Below are 21,660 nucleotides of genomic sequence, written 5' to 3'. Positions count from 1 at the left end.
CACCTGACTGGCCTCTGTGCTGATGGCACATAAAAAGCATCTTCTACATTCTCGGAGTGGTTGGCATTAGAAAGGACATCCAGCTGTAGAAACTTTGCTAGATCAGATTGGAGCCTGGTGCAGCCTTCTGGTTTGCCAATCATCAGTTAAACTGTCCAACCCATGCCAGCATGGTAAGCAGACGTTAAACAATAATGATGATGATGACTTCTGCTAATGTTTTCTATATACTCCTTCATTTTGCTGTGACAATCTCTCTTTAACATCAATACAATCTGGTAGAATCATTAGCACACCGGGAAGAATGCATAGTAGCAATTTGTCTGTCTTTACATTTCCTTTTTTATATTAGGAATATTTTGTTTTATTCTCAGGAATCCTGTTGTCTTACATTTGGGTTCATATTTCTGATGGAGTACATTGTCTATATTATTTAGTTAATTCAGAAGTTAATCAAGAATTTGGAGCAATTTAGTAAAACAATTAATGTCTTTAATAAACTAAGATTAGACTGTGAACTGGCAGAAACATTAACACAATGGGCAAAATGCTTAGTTGTATTTCGTCTGTCTTTGTTCTGAGTTCAAATTCCACCAAGTTCAACTTTACTTTTCATTTTTTTAGGATCGATGAATTAAGTTAGTTAGTTAGTTAATTTGGCTCAAAAGCAAATAGCAAGGCCATGTAGGGGGACATGGAGTTAAGTACATGGTGGTGTTCATGTAAAGAGTTCAGGCCACTTGAGGTCAAGGGAGGCTTTGAACAAAGCGGTCGTCAGCATCTTCACCATCTCGTCTGGCAGCTTGTTCCACGGATCCGCAACCCGGACGGAGAAAGCTCCTCTCCTTCGATTGAGATGAAATCGTCACAGGTAGAGCTTTTCGGAATGACCCCGCAGCCGACGCTCTGGAGCAGGAGTGAAGAACAGCTCTTTCGAGAGGTTACACTTTCCGCTTATGATGTTGTGGGCGAGAATGAGATCACCACGGCGGCGGCGTTTTTCAAGAGAATAAAGGTTGAGCGTCCTCAGCCTTTCTTCATAGGACAAAGTTTTGAGACCATGAACCATGCGGGTAGCCAGCTTCTGGACTCTTTCGGGATGCTGTATGTCTTTGAGAAGATAAGGAGAAGAGGCTTGAATCCCGTACTCCAATATGGGTCTCACCAGCGTGACATAGAGTGGTAGGAATATGGCTGCTGTGAGCATTCCGAATGACCGTCGAATCAAGAACAGAATTCTGCATGCTTTGTTGGCAGCATGGACGCACTGGGCCGAAGGCGAACAGTTTCATACTAAGGTCAATCTAATCGACTCCCTAGAGTAGAAAAGAATCATCAACACACTGGGCAAAATGCTTGACCACATTTTGTCAATCTTTACATTCTAAGTTCAAATTCCACCAGGGGCAACTTTGCCTTTCATCCTTTTGAGGTCGATAAAATAAGTACCAGTTGGGCACTGGGGGTTGACATAATTGACTAGTCCCCTCCCCCAAAAAATGCTGGCTTTGTGGCAAAATTTGAAACCATTATTAAGTTAATGTTTGGTAGATATCTAAACAAAATGTTCTTTGACGGAAGGGTTTAATTTAAATTTGCACATTTTAAAATGAAAGATCTCAAGCTTGGTATTTAAGGTATTAATTCAATTATGCATTTGCAAAAATCATTTTTATCAAAGATCTTTAGGATTTTAACAGCCGGAAATGTTTAAAATGTGTTCTTTAGATTATAACTTTTCAAAGTATTAACCCCTGAAAAGAGAATGAAATATTTTTTTGTGTGTCAACAGTTACAGATTGGATTTGAATTTCTAATCTAAATACATCACTATGATATGATGATGTTTGGAGATCAAACTAACTAAAAGAGGATGTACATGTAAATATTTAAAAACTGTTTTGTTATTAAATACAAGCTTAATAATCTAAAAATACCTTGTTTTTAAATTGATAAAAATTATATCTCCAAATATAAATGTTTTTTTTTCCATGTGCTAATTGCATTTTCTTCACAAATTTTTGCTTCCATTTTAATTGAAATTGTTAATTAAATTTCCTTTTAATTTTTTTTTCTTTGGATTCTAGCTCCAGTTCTTGTTTGAACTTCCAGCACGTTTAAAGAAATGTGTAGAGATGAAAGCTTACAGTCAAGCAGTTAGGTAAGAAACTTTGCTATAGCTGAATGTAAAGAAGGAAAAAATATAATTATTCTAGGATTGTCTTTGTTTTAATGACCCTTCTACAATTTTAAAAATATTTTTCTCCTTTGCTTAAACCCTAAAATTGATTGGATCTGTGTTTTTTTCTCAAAGTATTATTTTATAACTGATCACCCTTTCTATATAGTTTAACTGATGGGAAAATTTTCATTAAACTCTTGCCAAAAAAAGTTAACTTTTAAATGAGCTATGCTCACACGCTACTTCTTACATTTAAGTACGAGGTGGTATCAAAAGGTTCCTGGACTAGTTATGTTTAATAAAAAAAATAACTTATTTACCTAAGTTTTAACATCATCTCTTTTGAAATAGTCACCTTGCACCACAATATACCAGACCCAGCATTCCTGCCATTCTTGGAATCCAGCCTAGAAGTTGTTTTCCATAAATAAGGCGAGGACTGTCTGTGATTTGCTGTGGATCTTAACAACAGTCTTAAAATGGTAACTTTTGAGCTGCATTTTTCTGTATTATATTTTGTAACAAAATTACTGCAGTTGTGGATAAGGCTGTGAACTGGCAAAATCGTTAACACGCCAGGCATAATGCTTAGCAGCATTTCAGCCACCTTTACATCCTGAGTTTAAATTCCACTGAGGTTGACTTTGCCTTTCATCTTTTCAAGGTCGATAAAATAAGTATCACTTGGTCACTGGGGATGATGTAATTGACTTAGCCCTTTCCCTGAAATTACTGGCCTTGTGTGAAAATTTGATACTAATATTACTGCAGTTGTGTTGTTTGAAATGGTGGGGCTGAACTAAATATCTCTATATTTTTTTCTGTTTTTATCTCACGATGATATACTACTGTTACTTCAACTTCTTTATAACTTTCACTATAAAATTTCACCTTATGTCTCATTGAAAGAATATAATTATATTGTTGCTAAGAAAAACCCATTTAAAATAAAGGCATACCCAAATACTCAATAATGAATCAAAGTCACTATTTTTTTCTCTTTTTCTCTTTATACAACCAGATATTACACTAAAGCTGAGAAAGTACTTATCCAATACAATCATATGCCAAGCTTTAAACGAATTCATGAGGACTGTCTAGTAATTGTAGATGAACTTTGCCAAAAACTGAAGGAGAAATTTCAAGAGAAAGATGTAAATACATTGGAAATCTTTTGTCATAACAGCTAAAACCAGTTTACATCATAAGATTGTTTTTAATATAGGAGTGATCTTACACTTAACAAGACATAATGTTTGGGTTTTTATGTATATGTGTACATTATTATTATTGTTATTTGGGCAGTAGATGTCAGAATTGCCAGTATGATAGACAAAAATGCTTTAGTTTGTAGTTGTGTCCCTTTATGGTCAGAGTTCAGATCCTGTTAGATTATTTTGACTTGATCTTTCCATTGTTGATAAAATAAATCACCAGTCAAGTTCTGGGATTGATTTGATTAAGCCCTTTCCTCCAAATTTCTATCCTTCTGTCTATGTTGAATATTAGAGTGGTGGATTGGCAGAATTGTTTGAACACAAGACAAAATGTCAAGTATTTAGCTGTGGAGCTTTATGTTCTGAGTTCAAATCTTGCTACAGTCAACTTCAACTTTTATTCTTTCTTCCTTACTTAAGCCCTTTTCTCCTTATATAGTATAGGCCATCGATGACTTTTCTCCACTCTTCTTGGCTCTGGGCCATCTTCAGAGCCACTCTCTTAGTGTGGGGGCACTACCTGAGAAGGTTTTCCTCTCCCAGGTCTTGTTGGTTTTGAATTCTCATTGACAGTTCTGTAACTTTGCTTTTCTTCTAGATTGGGATGTTGACCTTATGCAAATTCACTTTTACCTTTGCAAAGAGGTGGTCCATATTAATCTGGCCTCTGTCCTTTGACCTGTCTAGCATGCCAGGCCCTCCCAGGAGCTTGCATTCCACTGGCATAGTGCCGTGTGTCATTGAAGCAAACAAGCCACCACACCACAACAAGGACTGGACCTTTCTTTGGAGGGGGGGATGGGCTTGGTAAAACAGGACACCAGTCCAGAGAAGTAGAGCTGTTAGAATTGTTAGAGTATCAGACAGGAGGCCTTGTGGTATCTATTCCACCTCTGTATGTCCAGAGTTCAAATATCATCAAAAACTAGTGACACTTCTGTCAAAGATTACTATTAACTGACAGTATCAGTTGTTTGAATAATTAATAGAAACAGTTTTCCCGATTTGATCAGAAGATCAATTGCCAGCATCTTCACCACAATTAGCCAACAGTTTGTTAAACCTACTAAATTCTTCCTGCAAATTGATTCCATTGTGTAAAATTTAGAAATCAACCTCATCTCCCTTTCTCCTGGGAAATTACAATAAAACAAAAATAGAAAAAAAAATGCCTAGGGTTGTGGTATAGCAGAAATGGTAATGTCAGATGGTTTAAAGTATCGACCATTTACTTCATCTTTGCTCTTCACATTTTTGGAGTCAGTAATATATATAAAGTATAGGTGCAGCGTGGCTGTGTGGTAAGAAGCTTGCTTCCCAACGACATAGTTTCAGGTTCAGTCCCACTGCGTGGCACCTTGGGCAAGTGCCTTCTACTATAGTCACAGACTGATCAAAACCTCATGAGTGGATTTGGTAGGCGGAAACTGAAAGAAGCCCATCATATATATATATGTGTGTGTGTTTATATATATATATATATGTATATATTTTTGTGTGTTTGTACTTGTCTCCCACCATCGCTTGACAACCAATGTTGGTGTGTTTATGACCCTGTAACTTAGTAGTTCAGCATAAGAGAGCAATAGAATAAGTACTAAGCTTACAAGGAATAAGTCCTGAAGTTGATTTCTCTAAAAGCGGTGCTCCAGCATGGTCGGGGTCAAATGACTGAAACAAGTAAATAAATGAAATGAAAAAATAAATGAATATTTGTTGGGGGTTGTTTAAATCAATTCACCCATCTCCTTTGTAAACTTGGGCTTTATACCTATATTAGAAATTATCGTTATTCTGTATGCTGAATATATGTATGTATACTTACTTACATTATATGTATATATTCTTTTCAGTCAAGTCCTAAAGAACTGGCTGAGTGTGTTGATTTACTCCTGGAATTAAAAGAACCTGCAGAACTGTTGTGTGATGAATTTTTGTCCCAGTAAGTTGAATCAAATATCTATTATTTCTAACAATCAGTATCTGAATGCCTAGACCTGAGAGCGAACATGCATCACTTCACTGCCATCAAATACATTCTGTTGATATAAGTCTAATTCATTGATAAAACAATGAAATCGTATTGCCTTAGTTAATGCTAGATTTAAACTTGGTAATGTCCTAAGCACTAGCATAGTGGGGGTGGGGGGAGGCGGTCCATCCCGGGCAGCACTTTTAACCCTTTCGTTACTGTATTTATTTTGAGATGCTCTATGTTTCTTTCAATTATTTTAAATATAAGAAAGAATTTAGTAAAATAACTTAGTTATCATTAAGCTAGTGTTAGGAACATAAATTGCGACTAAGGTTTGGTGGTATATTGTAATACAAAACTTATGAAAACAAGACATTTGTACTACAGAGCCAGAGCCAGTTTTGGCCAGGTTGGTAACGAAAGGGTTAAAGGGGTACCACTTTTGGGTCTGCTGTAGGCAATATGTGTTTTTTGTGAAGGTAGGGGTGGCAAATGGAAGGGCCACCCCAGGTGGCACACAGTCTAATCATGCTAAGCTACGTAAAGCATGGAAGACCCTTCTTGGAAATTTACACTATGACATCATCATTATTTAATGTCCACTTTTCCTTGATTGCATGGATCAGACAGAAGTGAGTCATGCAGTGGAACTGAACCCATGACCACATGGTTGGGAAGCAACCATTGTAACCACACTGCCATACCTGCAACTCGAACATCTCATAAAAACTGAAAACATATCTTCTAATTATTATAAAACCCCTGTTGTTAATAGGGTCCTAAGTGTAAACTTGTTTAATTTACGCTTAAATCCAACATTAGCCATGCTAGAAATGATGTGAGATTTTGTGAGTATGAATTGTAGTTTTGAAATGGAAATCATTCTCACATTTTCTGTCTTTCCTTTGCTTTAATTCTTTCTCTGTCTGTCTTTCATTTCTTTTCATATCATTTTTTCTTTGTTTGTCTGTTTTTTACTTTGTCTCTTTCTCTCATTCTTTCTCTGAATTTCTTTTTCTTTTTTCTTTCTTTCTTCCCTTTCTGTTTTTTCCCCCTCTTATTCTTTCCTTCATTTTGTCATTCTCTCTTACCTTCTTCTACCTCTCACACACACACACACACACACTCTTGTAACACAGCATTGATTCTAATGCTGGATAACTTTATCTGGAGATACAAGTGAGTGAAGCAGTAACAAGAAACTTGTTACTGCTTCATTGAGGTCCATTTCCTATTCAGTGTATATGTATGTAAGACAGATAACTGAGTAGATATTAAATTAATGTGTAAAAAAACTGTCATTTTGTATATTTTTATTATTTTCTGGCGTGTTCTATATTTCTAGTGCCCGTCAAAAGATTGATGAAGATTTGGCTGAACTGGAAAGGCAGATACAATTACAATCCGGAGTAATTCCACTGATAGAAGAAGTAGAAAGACCTGCTCAAGCCTACATGATGGCTCCAATAGTAATAGATTTTATCACAATTCTACACATCAACTTTCGTACATACCTACATATCCACTTGTTTTGTTGTTATTTCTATTTTCACATGTATATTTGATTACAAATATAAAAAATAAATGCGCCCTTTTCAAGCCTAACCAGGCTTATGGGCCCGGTTTCCTGGTTTCTATGGCGTATGTGTTCCCCAGCTGGACGGGATGCTAGTCCATTGCAGCGTTACTCATTTTTGCCAGCTGAGTGGACTGTAGCAACGTGAAATGAAGCGTTTTGCTCAAGAACACAACGCGTCGCCTGGTCCAGGAATCGAAACCACAATCTTATGATCATGATGCTGACACCCTAACCACTAAGCCACACGCCTCCACGATATTTGATTACAAATACTTACATTCAAAACAACAATATTGTGTTCTCTCTCTTTTTTATGTTACTACTAGTCATTGAGCTTCAATTGGTGATACTCTGAAGTTTCAGAACTCTATAGTGTTTTCAAGTAGTTAATGTGGGTTGATGAATTGTCAGTTCTTCCAGTTGGCAATAATTTGCTGACTGGATTGGTTGACCCTAGACTGACCATTGGCTGAAGAGCCTCTTCCAAACAGACTATGTTGTGCAGTTTCACCAAATGAAGATCCTGTGCAGGTGGCACATAAAAAGCACCATTTGAGCGTGGCCACTGCCAGTACCACCTGACTGGCCCTTGTGCCGGTGGCACGTAAAAGCACCCACTACACTCTCGGAGTGGTTGGCATTAGGAAGGGCATCCAGCCATAGAAACTCTGTCAGATCAGATTGGAGTCTGATGCAGTCATCTGGTTTGCCAGACCTTAGTCAAATCGTCCAACCCATGCTTGCATGGAAAGCGGACGTTAAATGATGATGATGTTGTTGACCCTAACAAGTTCCTCTGCCCTTCGAAGGGGCTTCTTTCCCATCCCTCAAGGTGCACAAATTAGCATTTATATTACTATTAGGGCAGCAAGCTGGCAGAATCAATTTCACATCAGACAAAATGCTTAGAGGCATTTCACCCATCTTCACATTCTGAGTTTAAATTCTTCTGAGGTTGACTTTGCCTTTCATCCTTTTGGGGTCAAGGAAATAAGTACCAGTCAAGGCATGGGGTAATTGACTATTCCCTTCCCCAAAAATTTCAGGCCTTGTACCTATGGAGGAAGGATTATATACATTAGTATTTAACGCAGGAGTGGCTGTGTGGTAAGTAGCTTGTTTACGAACCACATGGTTCCGGGTTCATTCCCACTGCATGGCACCATTAGCAAGTGTCTTCTACTATAGCCTCGGGCCAACCAAAGCCTTGTGACTGGATTTGGTGGATGGAAACTGAAAAGAAGCCCGTCGTATATATGTATATATATAAATATATGTATGTGTGTGTGTGTGTATATGTTTGTGTGTCTGTGTTTGTCCCTCCCCTCCCCAACATCGCTTGACAACTGATGGTGGTGTGCTTACATCACCGTAACTTAGCGGTTCGGCAAAAGGGACCGATAGAATAAGTACTAGGCTTCCAAAGAATAAGTCCTGGGGTCAATTTGCTCAACTAAAAGGCAGTGCTCCAGCATGGCTGCAGTCAAATGACTGAAACAAGTAAAAGAGTAACCCTTTTGATACCAACCTACCTCAGCTATCCCTCAGTTCTATGACCCAAATTCTGTTCTAAAATAATTCTAATTAAGACTTTCAATCAAAATTTTACGTCCATTTTATGTTCCAAACAGCAGATTAATAATGACAGTTATTTCAATGAATTTGCCATTATTTTCAGTATTAACTGAAACAAAGGCAGTGTATTTCAACAGAAATGTGATAACAAAAGGATTAATTTGTGTGAGGAAATTCCACTGGGTCAGCTTTGACTTTTATCCTTTTAGGATTGATCAAATAAAGTACTGATCCAGGGTGGTAGATCAGTAGAACTGTTAAAGCATCAAACCTGATGTTTTGCAGTATTTACTCCAGCTGTTTGTGTCCTCTGTTTTTTTGGGGATAGACTTTATCTGTCATTTAGTTTAACACCACCATCTGGTCCTTGGGTGCCTTTAGCAGGGATCATTCTGTTGCATGCATTCAGTACAGTGATGGATAGTGGTTGTAAAAACTTGGCAAACGAAGGTTTGTCACTCATTAACAGCTGCACTCTCCCTTGTACATAAGCAGTATATTAACAAGGTGTTCATGTTCCTGTTCAGATCTTAAGTATTTTCTGACTCTTAAGAGAAAGCTTAGATTTTGGAAAATCTGGTTTGTGATGTTGTAGTCATTTGGCCATCATGAAAGGTCATCAGAGAGTGTAAAGCTTAACATCTGAAATATGTTTGAGAGTTTTAAATGTCTGTTATACTCACAAGGACATGGCTCGAAATGTTAGATTCTGCATTCTTCATGGTAACTGAATTTAGCAAACTTGTATTATAAATTACTTTTAAGGAAACAAAACAAATATCAAAATTATTGATCAAGCATAAAAATTGTTATATTTCAGGATGATCAATTTTCTTTTTTTTTTCTTGCCAAATAAACACATGCACTATTTATTTGTTCTTCACTTGTTTATTACTGTTCTTATTTTATCTTATGTCCATTGTCTGGAAATCTTTCGTTACACATCTGTGACATCTTCAGCAACTCTTCCATCCACATTTCCTCCTGTTCTGTTTAGTTCATTCTGTCTCTCTTTGTTTTTAATAGGATGTCCTTGAATTTGTGGACCATGGCTGTAATACATTCCTCAGTAACATCTGTCTTGTGATAGCATCTTACAATGACATGTTCTTAAACAGACTTCAAGAAGAGTAAGTTGCATTGTCATCATCATTGTTTTTATTACCATTTTTTCCTCTCAATCATGTATAGCACATCACCTTTGACTCCACTCCTTTCAATATTTTCCTCTTCTATGTACATTGACTGGTAGCAAAATGGCACTTTTCAACCAGAACTCATTGCCCAGTAACACATCACTTGTTCATACCAACACAATTGTCTTTATATATATATAAAAAAAAAAAGTACTTGCAAAATCTTTGCAAGTGAAATGTAAATGTTCAAAGTAGAAAAGTGTGAAATAAATTTATAATAGATTAGAATATTTTTCAGAACTCCAATTATCAATTTTTTTGTACAAATGCAGAAATACAGATGCTCAACTGAATATCTATCACACCAGTCTCACTAATTTGGGATGAGTGTCAAAGATTTTTGTCACAGCTCTTCCTCCTTTGACTAACGTACTAAAAAACCATACTAATTAGACCAGTCACAGGCAAACTGTGGTCCACTGATTTTCTAAATGAAAAATTACCTTGAATTTATTTTTAGTAGTGTGACCCACCTGGTGATAAATAGTCTCTCATGCAGCTAACTTCTCTTAAAAGATTGCCAATCCCTGAGTTAGGCTAAGGAATGAGAACCCATTCAGTTTATTTGAAGACATTTTTATTATCATCATCATCCTTTAATGTTTGTTTTCCTTGCTTGTAAGGCCAGGAGCAGCACCAGGCCCCATTGTCTATTCTAACGTGGTTTCTACAGCTGGATGCCCTTCCTAATGCCAACCACTTTACAGAGTGCCCAGGGTGTTTCTATGTATGCTTTTAACATGGTGCCAACACCAGTGCTTCTATGTGGCACCACCTCCGGTATCAATTCTGCTGTGGTAGATGGGTCTTCTTGAGTATAATGCTAAAAACAACCACCAATTTTACACTTGGGCTTTGTGGACAGCTTTGTGTGTTTGAGCTTGACATGATTTTATTTTTAAATAAGCATATAATCTTGTTTTCCACCTATTTTCACTCTTGTTCATGTTATAAGCTATATGTAGTGTTGTGAAAAGATGTGTAATGTGTACAATCTAAAAACTATTAAATGGTAATCCCATGAGATCAGTTAAGCAAATTAGTCTTAAGAGAAACTTAAAGTCTAATATTATATTTCCAAATTTCAGTGAGAATTTAGATGCAATAGCATTGAAAAAGTTGGTGAATTTTGTAAACTCTCTCATGGAAAGGTACTTTGACTGTGTACACAAGAGAGTACTCTTAGAGGTGAGTCCATTTTAATATATAATTAGATTTCTCTGTTGTTTTTTGTCTGATGTGATGCACCAAAAATAATGTTTGTTTAAGAGTTTAAGATAAGAAATTTATCTTGATTTTGTTTCTCCATGCTAGCATATGTTAGACAAATCTGCAATATATCATTTAACAATGTGCATTTTGACCCTAGTTTAACTTATCTATAGTAGAATACATTTTCCCAGTGACTTTTAGTAGGACTGAACCTGAAACCATGTGGTTGGGAAATGATCTCCTTAACCACACGGCCATGCATAAGATCATATGTCCTAATGCTAGTCTGATGAAGTGTCACTCCAGTGTAATCAGCTGTAGATATTATGTAACTTTTCACATTGAATCATTTATGTGTATTGGTGTTAGAAACAGTATGATATCAAATCAATTGTAACTAATTACGAAAATATGTTAAATTTATTCTTCATCTTCTTACTTGCACATGTGATGATGATAAGCATTACTTATACATGTTTTGTCCCATTGTTATCTCATAACTATAAGGCCTTTATTTGTATGTGTATATTTTATATGTACCAGCTACCTGTGTCATTTTCCGTTAAGTCTCCTCTTATTCTGTCATTATTTATAATTTGTTTATTTTTGTCACTATCCTCTATGTTCGATCATTTATTCCCCAACTGCTCTTTGCTGTTGATGCCACCAAAATGCACAATCTTGTCATTAAAGGCACAAAATTATTATGATTTTTGGACAATAACTGATGAGGGAAGAGCATGTCCACATCTTCTGTACAATTTTTCCATATGTTCCTTTGTCGTCCTGCTGTGTAATTTTTTAATCTCTTTCTCTTTATATATATATATATTATATATATATATATATATATATATATTATATATATATATATAAACAGATATGCTTATGTAAATTCCTTTTGAATCCTTTCAGAAAGAAACAGGTGATAATACTATTCTTGTACGTGCTTTGGATCGTTTTCATCGGAGACTTCAAGCTATGAACAAACTCTTGCCTGACACTGACTTTTCACGGTAAGTTTCTATATGAGAACTGTGAAAATATGAATAGTGCTATTGCCAGAGTATTGCGGACTCTGCTGTCATAACAGGTGAGGGTTCTGCAATTTCTTCCTGAACAACCTGCACAAATGATCTGTTTATCATGATCAAATGTTTGTGCTGTACATTAGCTCACTCCCTGTGCATGGTGTACCACATGTCAGATGTTGCAATTGCAGAGCAAAGTGGAATGAACTATTTTGTTAAAAGAACACAGTTTTCACTCAGTCTGGGAATTGAAACCATTATCTTGCAATAGTAAGTGCATCAAACTAACCACTAGGCAATGTACCTTCATTACTAGAAGAGCTGTCTTCTAAATAGTTTCAAACTTAAATGGTTCTGGAGAACATCAGACTGTGACGAAGAACAAATGAATAAAAAAACTGTGAAAAGTAAAGCAGATTCATTAAAAGAATAAAATTAAAAAAATAAATGCGCCCTTTTTAAATCCTAGCCAGGCTCATGGGCCTGGTTTCTATGGCGTATGTGTTCCCCAGCTGGACGGGACACCAGTCCATCACAGCGTTACTCATTTTTGCCAGCTCAGTAGACTGGAGCAACGTGAAATGGAGTGTTTTGCTCAAGAACACAACGCGTCGCCCGGTCCAGGAATTGAAACCACAATCTTACAATCATGATGCTGACACCCTAACCACTAAACCACGCGCCTCCACATTGAAAGAATACCTTTCGATATTTTTTGGACAATAGCCTGGAGAGGAAAAAAATACATGTGCAGACACAAACATGAACACTAGCACAAAAGAACACAAAGACACCCACATAAGTTAAGAAGTAATAATTGTTTGTTACTTTTACATTGTCCAATGTTAGTTGCTTTTAAATTGACAACCCTTCTGTTTAACACCATCTTTAGAGCTGGTACTGAAATTGTGTCAAAGGCTGCCAGAGAAAGAGGAGCTTACTACTTGCAAATGTTGAAACAGCACTTTTTAGGTTTGTATACACTTTATTCCCTTTTTCATATAATCTCCCTATTTCTTTTACATATAATGTTTCATTTGAGCATAGCAATATTAATAACCTAGTTTTAGAATTCAATATAAATAAGCTTCAGAATAAGCACTGGTTTGATATAGAGCATAATATAAAATTAGAGAAATGACAGAGGAACAGGAAATTATGTATTGCACTCAAAACTGAGTGCTTCAGCATCAGCTTATAGCTTCCTAGAGTTTCAAAATGAGTGCATTACATCTTATGGCAGAAACATCTGTAAGCTAATAGAGTTCTTGCATAATTTCCTGTTTCTTTGTCATTTACTTAATTATGTGTGTATGTATATTGATGAAATAAATACCAGTAATATACTGGAGTAAATTTAATTGTTAACATCCGTCTCCCTTTTATTGAATACTATCCTCATTATTATCATCTTCAAATTTCAGACTGCTTAACAGATGTTCGTCAGAATTTAGCTGCTCCGAAACAGATTGGCAAACAAGATAGTTCTGACAGCTTATCAGAATTATTGAACAATACTGAAACTTCGGTATTGGAGCAAATTAAATCTGTTCTCGCCAACTTACAGGTATGCCATACATGTAGTCTGTCTGTATGTATGTATGTATGTATGTATGTATGTATGCATGCATGCATGTATGTATGTATGCATGCATGCATGCATGTATGTATGTATGTATGCATGTATGTATGCATGCATGCAAGGGAGTATTTAAAAGTTTCTGGTTTCAGGGGTATTGCGAAAGGCCTGGTTGGAAGCCCAACCTTCTGAATTCTTTTACAGGGCTTAGAAAAACTGAAGGACCACTGCAATAAGTGTGTGAATATATATATGATATTTACCATGTGACCTACAATGAAAAAAATATGAGAAAGATATGGTATATAATTTTTTTTGTGCAGGGGTTCCTTGACACATGTAATTTATTTTAAGGGTTACGCAAGGGTAAAAAGGTTGAGAAACACTGATGTACAGGGCACATTTTTCATGCTGTTAGCACTAGTGAGGCCATCTTGCTGTTTGCAAGACTACAAACTCTGGGGTGAAGGTGAAGGCAATTTTCTGCTAGGAGATGAGAGGCAAAAGATATATAGATATATGTGTGTGTGTGTGTATGTCTGTCTGTCTCTCTGTCTGTATGTACACATACACTCACACATAACAGGTTTCACCAAAACATGACTTCTAAGCCACATACTGATTAGTCAAAATACTATTTGTAAGATTCAATCTGCTTGGAGCCTAACAATTGGTACTTAAAATACAAATTTCATCAATTCACTACAGTTATCAATTGTGGGACATGACTGTCACTACTATTACTGTATAAACCTGATGATTGCATAATGCATGAAAGTACTAGTGTTATCATAATAAATATATAATATTCTATTTTTATAATATTGTAAAATTGTAAATAATGAAATGTGAAAATCAGATAGGTTTTAATTCATTGTTTTAATATATTCTTCTATACACAGTCATACAAACATAGATGTGTATATATATATACACTCACACATAAACTAGGTAAATAAAACCTTCGAACAAAGACGATCAGTGGCAACACCTGCTGGGTCTGACTACGCTACATTGACAAAGGGCAAATACCCTGAAACGCGTCTGTAGCTGTCTGACTGGCAGTGTGAAGCGGCTGACCTCCCTTGTTCGAAGGGTTATAATGGACACAGTTTGTGTGTCAAATAGCTAGCTTAAGGCGATGGCCTCATGGAGCTAATCAGCGACAGCTTTAGTCTTATATCTATAAGACTGCCATATTAATATGGCGATAACAATTAATTTCCAGTAACGCTGCCGTAATCTCTTTTAGAGAGACTTAGTAATTTTAATATTTCTATTATATATATATATATATATATATATTATCAGGTGGGTTACACTACTTAAAGAATGCCAGGTAATTTTTGCTAGACATGCCATTCGGGAAGTCCTGTGGGATCACAGTTTTCCATGATTTGTTTGTTTATATCTTTGAACACTGGATGTTAGCATCCTTTATAAATTAGGTGTTTTTACAGCTTCTACATAAAAATCAATTTTAGCTGACTGTAATGTAACATTTATAGAATTTGATAAAAAATTAATCTCTTAAAAATGTTATTTGTGATTTAAAAATCATAACAACAAATATAACCATAAAAATATTAGCTTGGAACTGATATTTTGAGTTTGTGTAGATACTGTCCCAAGTTTGGTGACCTCTGCCCTTGATGAAATGTTTTAAATTGGTTCTTTGTTCATTTTTACAGGCATTTATTTCCCCTGATATCACTTTTGCTATGAAGCCATACTTCAGGGGCCCTTTCTGTATACAAGATGTGAGAGAAGGAATACTTACTAACTTTATTAGGCATATATGCCAAGTTTGTTCTGTGAGTACTTTTTGTTGTTAACAATGATTTCTTCTTTTTTTCCTAAACTCTTTTGTTATCATATTTCTATTGAAATACACTGATTTTGTTACAATTAATTTTGAAAATAAAGAAAGAAATTAGTAAAATAATTTTGTCATTATCAAGCTGGTGTTGGGAACATGAATTAACTTGAAGCATTAGTGGAAGATTTTAATTTCGATCATATTAGAAGAGAAAGTTTGTATCATCAAAAGATTAAATGAGGAATGCTATTTCTTTTAAGAAGGGCACACAACTCTGAAATAAATAACTGTCACTTTGGTGACATAATATTTTCCATTTAGTGTAAATACACACCAACGTTATGTATACAAAGTAGATTTATTGCTGTAGCTTTTCTTGTTAGCAGCTGCATCATATGTATCCATCATTGAATAATTCAGAAGCAAAGGACAGTGAATAAATGGGGTGTTCATAGAATACCTTGCAGTATTCATTACAGCTTAATGTGCTTTGAGTTAAAATCCCATTATCAACATCATTGTCATCATCATCATCATTTAATGTCTGTCTTTCATGATGGCATGGGTTGGATAACTCAACAGAATTCAACAAGTCAGTGGACCGCTCCAGTGTCTGCTTTGGTGCAGTTTCTGTTCTTTTTAATGCAGTCACTTTACAGAGGGTACTGGATGCTTTTTTTGTGGCACCAGCACAAGTGAGGTCACCATGTAACTTGCAAAACTAATATCCCGCTCAACTGAGAAGGACTATTGTAGAGAGGGAAATGGCTTCATGCTAGATGTTGAGAGGTTGAAGTGTGAAAGGAAGAGCAGGCACAAGTTTCTTACTGTAGGAGAGATACATGGCTCTCTCACATTATAGGACTAGATGGGAGTCATCATCATCTTTTTATGTCTGCTTTCCATGCTGGCATGGGTTGGACAGTTTGACCAGAGCTAGCAAGCCAGAGAGCTGCACCAGGTTCCAGTGTGATTTGGCTTGGTTTCTGTGACTGGATGCCCTTCCTAATGCCAACCACTTTACTGTGTGTACTGCGTGCTTTTAACATGGCACTGTTGTGAGCATTTTTACATGGTGCTGTCACAAGTACTTTTTATGTGGTGCCAGCACAGGACTCTTGCGGGCCAATTCCCTTCATCAGGGAAAGCAGTATTAACACTTCTGTTGTAGAGGATGGGTCTTCAAGGCACCTGATATCCCAGTCCTTTCTCATCTCCTCTGAACAATTCAGCATCCTGAGGTTTTTCTTCAGTACTTTGGCCCATGTCTTCCTGGGGTAAAGTTTTAAAAAAAGATGGTGGTGATTGGTGATGTGTCAGGGAGAGCTCTCAATGCATAAGAAGCTGAATTGGAAAAAGCGTTCTGAACAAAAGACCTGTTGCTAAGCATTAATAATGATTGTGGTTCTCTAATAAAAATGTATCTTCCATGCTTCTGCTATGATCACTACATGAAACTCTAAATATATTAAAACATGCCAAATGTCAAGCTAATAAAAATATACTCAGACATCTGCAGTTCTTCATCCTCTGTGTAACTGGAATCCTACAAAACTGACCATAAGATATCTTTTCCAAATATTGTGCCATAAGTCTTATTTGTTCTGACCTTGGTGATCCAATGTTAATAAATCAGTTTGTGTATAGAGGCTATATAGATACATGTGTTTGGAAGTATTGAGGTGTATGTCATTTCTCTTTTTTTTTTTTTTTTTTGTTACAGGATTTCTGTGAAGGTGCTGCTGAACGAGGGTCTATTCCACCTTCATTGTTATTAATTCTCTCAAGACTCTGTGAAGATTTCAGTAATTCTATCATATCACATTTGGTGAGTGTACTCTGACACATACACATATTTAAAAGTGATGACTGCTACATAACAGTCACTCACAAGTTTTAAAGACGTGGTGAGATTGTGTAGATCAGTGATTCTCAACTGGGGTCCATATGGCCCTTGGTGGGGGTTTATATAAGATTTTGTTTGTTAAGGTTTATGTGCTATAAATTGGTTACACTTCTACAATACACAAATTATTTTGAGAATTTTTTTTTAATACAATTCCTAATAATATTTAATTATAGAAATATAAAAAAGATCCCCTTCGGTCATGAATGACCATGGTATTGCACCTATATAGGAAGATATGAAGGCACATGGCTCAGTGGTTAGAGCATCAAGCTCACAGTCATGTGGTGGTGAGTTTGATTCCCCTGGACCAGGCTGTGCATTGTGTTCTTGAGCAAAGACACTTTATTCCACGTTACTCCAGCTCACTCAGCTGTTGACATGAGTTGCGACATCACTGGTGCCAAGCTGTATCAGCCTTTGCCTTTCCCTTGGATAATGTCAGTGGTGTGGAGAGGAGAGGCTGGTATGCATGAGAGACTGCTAGTCTTCCCTCAACAACCTTACCCAGACTTATACCTTGGAGGGTAACTTTCTAGATGCAATCCTATGGTCATTCATGACTGAAGGGATCTTTACAACTAACTTGGTCATGTGCTGTTCATACATATTGGGTCAAACCTTGCTTTCTTACACACAAGTATACAAATGCATTATCGTTAAATACACACACACATAGAGTTTTTGTTCACTTTTTTATTTGGTGTATTTTGCTTTCTCTTTCCCTCTTAGATTTCATAACACACTTGTCATTCCATTATCAATGCTTCATCATCCTATGAAACATTTCTTTAAGTTATTTGTACAATAATTCCTTTTCTATCCAACAGGTTGTGCTGACTGAAGAACAGCTTCTGATGGAAGACACAACCGGAGTAACTCCTATATCCAAATTATGTGAAGAGGCAAAATGTGCTGCCCAGAAGCTTTTAAACCATTATGTTCGAATACAAGGACTTACTATTTCCCAGGTACATCATTTCCATAGGATTTTTGAGAGGTCTCTTTTTAATGTAATGATATGGGATTTATACATGTGTGTGTGTGTGTGTATGTGTGAGAGACAGAGAGAGATACATACCTTCGTGTGTGTGAGAGAGATACGTGCTTTTGTGTGTGAGAGAGAGATACGTAACTTTGTTAGAACGTTATCTTAATTGGATAGTATGATAAAAGGTATTTTCAGAATAGTGCCTATTTTCTGAATGTCAAAGGTGTGACTATGTGGTTAAGAAGTTTGGTTCACGACTGCATGGTTTCAGGTTCAGCCCCATTTCATGGTACCATGAGCAGATGTCTTCTACTATTACCTCAGGCCAACCAAAGTTTTGTGATATTATTTATTAGATGGAAACTAGAAGTAGTACATTGTATTTGCCATCATCATCATTTAACATCCGTTGTCCAAGCTGGCATGGGTTGGATGGTTTGACCAGAGCTGGCAAGCTGGGGAGCCTCATCAGACTCCAGTCTGATTTGGCATGGTTTCTATAGCTGGATGCCCTTCCTAATGCCAATCACATTGCAGAGTGTGCTTGGTGCTTTTACATGGCACTGCACAGGCATTTTTCTGTGGCACCTCACAGGTGCTTTTATATGACACTGCCACAAGTGTTTTACACCAACAGAGGAACCAGTCTTAACTTCTTTGCTGCAGTGTATGGGTCTTTTTGAGTACAGCAATGCGCCAGGCATCTCGGTCCTTTGTCATCTCACATGAAAGGTTCAGCATCCTATGTATATCATCATCGTTTAATGTCCGCTTTCCATGCTGGCATGAGTGGGACTGTTTGACAGGAGCCGGCCAGATAGAAGCCTGCACCAGACTTTTGTGACTGTTTTGGCAGGATTTTTACAGCTGGATGCCCTTCCTAACACCAACCACCCCACAGAGTGGACTTAGTGCTTTTTACATGGCAAAAGCACAAGCAAGGTCAGTTTTTGCAAAGCTTTTACTGCTGGATGCCCTTCCAAATGCCAGCCACTTTACAGTCTGGACTGGGTGCTATTTAAGTGTCACCTGCACCTACAAGGTCACCAAGTAACTTGTAAGACAAAGATCCTTTGAGAGGGAAGAGGTCATTGGAGGAGATGGTCTTGTGTCAGACGATGAAAGGTGTCTTGCTGTAGAGGAGGTACAAGGTTACCTGGCCGGACAGAGAGAGAGATCAGGAATGAGGACAGAAACAGGTGTACTGCCATAAAGGAGATACATGGTTACCCAACTTGAAGGAAGTACAGGAGGAGAATAGTGAGAGTGTGTGATAGCAGGATAGAGATGCTGGCAAAGTGCCTGGCATACTCACAAGGGATGGAGATCAGAATATAAATGGGTTAGTCAAGTAAAGGTAGAGAGATATATAGATGGTGGCAAGTGCCAGGACATACCTTTGAGGTTCAAAGGTCATGATATAAGTGGCAAAATGTTGCCAAAGAAGCATGATTAGAGAGTAGGGAGGGGAAGTGAATGGTGGAAACCTGGGTATATAAGGGGGTGGGTACTGGATAACAATGATACAGAGAATTAGAGCTGTGAGAACAAGATTGGGGAGTGAGAGGTAGGTATAGTGCATAAAAGAGGAAATGTGAAGAAGAGAAAAGATGTAGATTGTTTTTTGGGGGATAGGGTGTGTGAAAAATTTTCTTATGTGTGGGTGGAACATACAGGTCGGGGGTAATGGATAGCAATGATACAGTGAGACAGGGCCAAGAAGTTGTAAATAAGAGTTGTTTGTTTCCATTCTTCCATGAGAAATATGTCTGGCTATTTGGAAATATTACCTTGCTTGGAAATGGATATGAGTTAATGACAGCAAGGGCATCTGGCCATAGATTATCTGCCTCAGTAATCTCCATCTAACTTGTGCTAGTATGAAAATGTGGACATTAAAACTATGATGATGATGATGATGACATCTTGTTCATCAGCATCTTGGTTTTCTTTTTGTTTTTTAAACTTCAATTTATAAAATATATTGTGGTTATGCAGAACTAAATTTTGACTTGCTCTCTCTTTACCATTGAAGATGCTGCGCAAGAGTGTGGAGACACGAGACTGGCTTCATACGATTGAACCCCGAAATGTCCGAGCTGTGATGAAACGTGTGGTGGAAGACATAACTGCCATTGATGTACAAGTGGGACAGCTGTATGAAGAAGGGATTCGTAAGGAGCGTAGTAGTGACTCCAGCCGTCGGACACACAGCTATAGTCTTTCTCAACAGCAGAGACGACCGCAGTGGAACTTTACACCCAGGTAAATGCATCCCAATCCTAAATTCGAAGCTAAGCATTTACAGATAGCCACCATACACACACACACACACTCCCACTCACTCTCTTACAGAGGAAAGCATTGATTGATCCACTAGACTGCTATTTTGGCTCAAACATACAATTATGTTATTGCTCATAAGTGTTTCTAATAACAAACAAACATGCATACATACATCTGATAAGAAGGAGTAAGATTATGTTTCACTGAGAACCTTCTAAATCTAGTCTAAGACAAGAAAATATCAAGAGTTGTCAAGCTATAAATCGGACTCATTCTCCTCTGCATACCCTCATTCCTTCTTTAATTTTTCCTCCATCCATCCATTTTTAACTACCCACAATTTGTGGTGAATACAGTCTTCAGGCACTCCTCTGTAAGGTCCTATCGGAAGCAACTGTCATTAAACTTTCTTGCTGGATTCCCAGGCATGACCAACAGAGAGTATGGATATGAGCTGGGCAAAATGTGTAGCCGTATTTCGTCTGTCGCTACATTCTGAGTTCAAATTCCGCCGAGATCAACTTTGCCTTTCATCCTTTCGGGGTCGATAAATTAAGTACCAGTTACACACTGGGGTCGATATAATCGACTTAATCCGTTTGTCTGTCCTTGTTTGTCCTCTCTGTGTTTAGCCCTTTGTGGGTAGTAAAGAAATAGGATATATTATCCAACCAGCTCATTCTTGATCCACCCTTAGGTGTCTCCTTTCAGTTGGTTCAGCTTGAAGAATCTGTCTTGCAATTCCTTCTTGCAGCAATCTAACCATACATGTATTACTGGCACTGTGACCTCTCAATGCAAAGTACCAGCAGCTTAGCCTGGATAGACTCTCTAATTTCCTTGTCAGTTATACTTTTGAGCTTATGTCTCTTGGTAGAATCATTAGTGTTGAATAGTAATGCCTTGTGTTTCTTTCAGCCCTTTCTGTCCCAAGTTCTATAGTAGTAGATTCAATCAGTTGCCTGGTTTAATTCACCACCATCTGTTTCCTGGATAACATTAGTAAAGTTTGCTCCACTGTGAGCATTCAGGCTAGGTCTCCAGTTTGTAGATATTTTCTTCTTTTCTCTCTACTAGTCTTGGAGACCCTAAAAACATAAAGATTCAAAGGT

The 21,660-nt window shown here is 37.1% G+C and overlaps 1 protein-coding gene across 1 annotated transcript in view; it reads left to right on the top strand.

Annotated features, from left to right (window-relative positions):
• Positions 1 to 21,660, top strand: part of LOC115219344 (vacuolar protein sorting-associated protein 51 homolog) — a 41,132-nt gene that overhangs the window by 8,958 nt on the left and 10,514 nt on the right. The window contains exons 4-16 of the mRNA XM_029789505.2: positions 2,088 to 2,161; positions 3,204 to 3,336; positions 5,253 to 5,341; positions 6,720 to 6,843; positions 9,555 to 9,658; positions 10,813 to 10,912; positions 11,852 to 11,952; positions 12,860 to 12,939; positions 13,392 to 13,534; positions 15,238 to 15,360; positions 17,089 to 17,193; positions 18,102 to 18,242; positions 20,298 to 20,527. Coding sequence (XP_029645365.2) covers positions 2,088 to 2,161; positions 3,204 to 3,336; positions 5,253 to 5,341; positions 6,720 to 6,843; positions 9,555 to 9,658; positions 10,813 to 10,912; positions 11,852 to 11,952; positions 12,860 to 12,939; positions 13,392 to 13,534; positions 15,238 to 15,360; positions 17,089 to 17,193; positions 18,102 to 18,242; positions 20,298 to 20,527 — 1,547 coding nt within the window. The remainder of the gene's footprint in view (positions 1 to 2,087; positions 2,162 to 3,203; positions 3,337 to 5,252; positions 5,342 to 6,719; positions 6,844 to 9,554; positions 9,659 to 10,812; positions 10,913 to 11,851; positions 11,953 to 12,859; positions 12,940 to 13,391; positions 13,535 to 15,237; positions 15,361 to 17,088; positions 17,194 to 18,101; positions 18,243 to 20,297; positions 20,528 to 21,660) is intronic.

This window comes from Octopus sinensis, linkage group LG14 (assembly GCF_006345805.1).
Source record: "Octopus sinensis linkage group LG14, ASM634580v1, whole genome shotgun sequence".
NCBI lineage: Eukaryota > Metazoa > Mollusca > Cephalopoda > Octopoda > Octopodidae > Octopus > Octopus sinensis.
The sequence above is the reverse complement of the archived record's forward strand: the minus strand, read 5'-3'. Positions and strand labels throughout refer to the sequence as shown.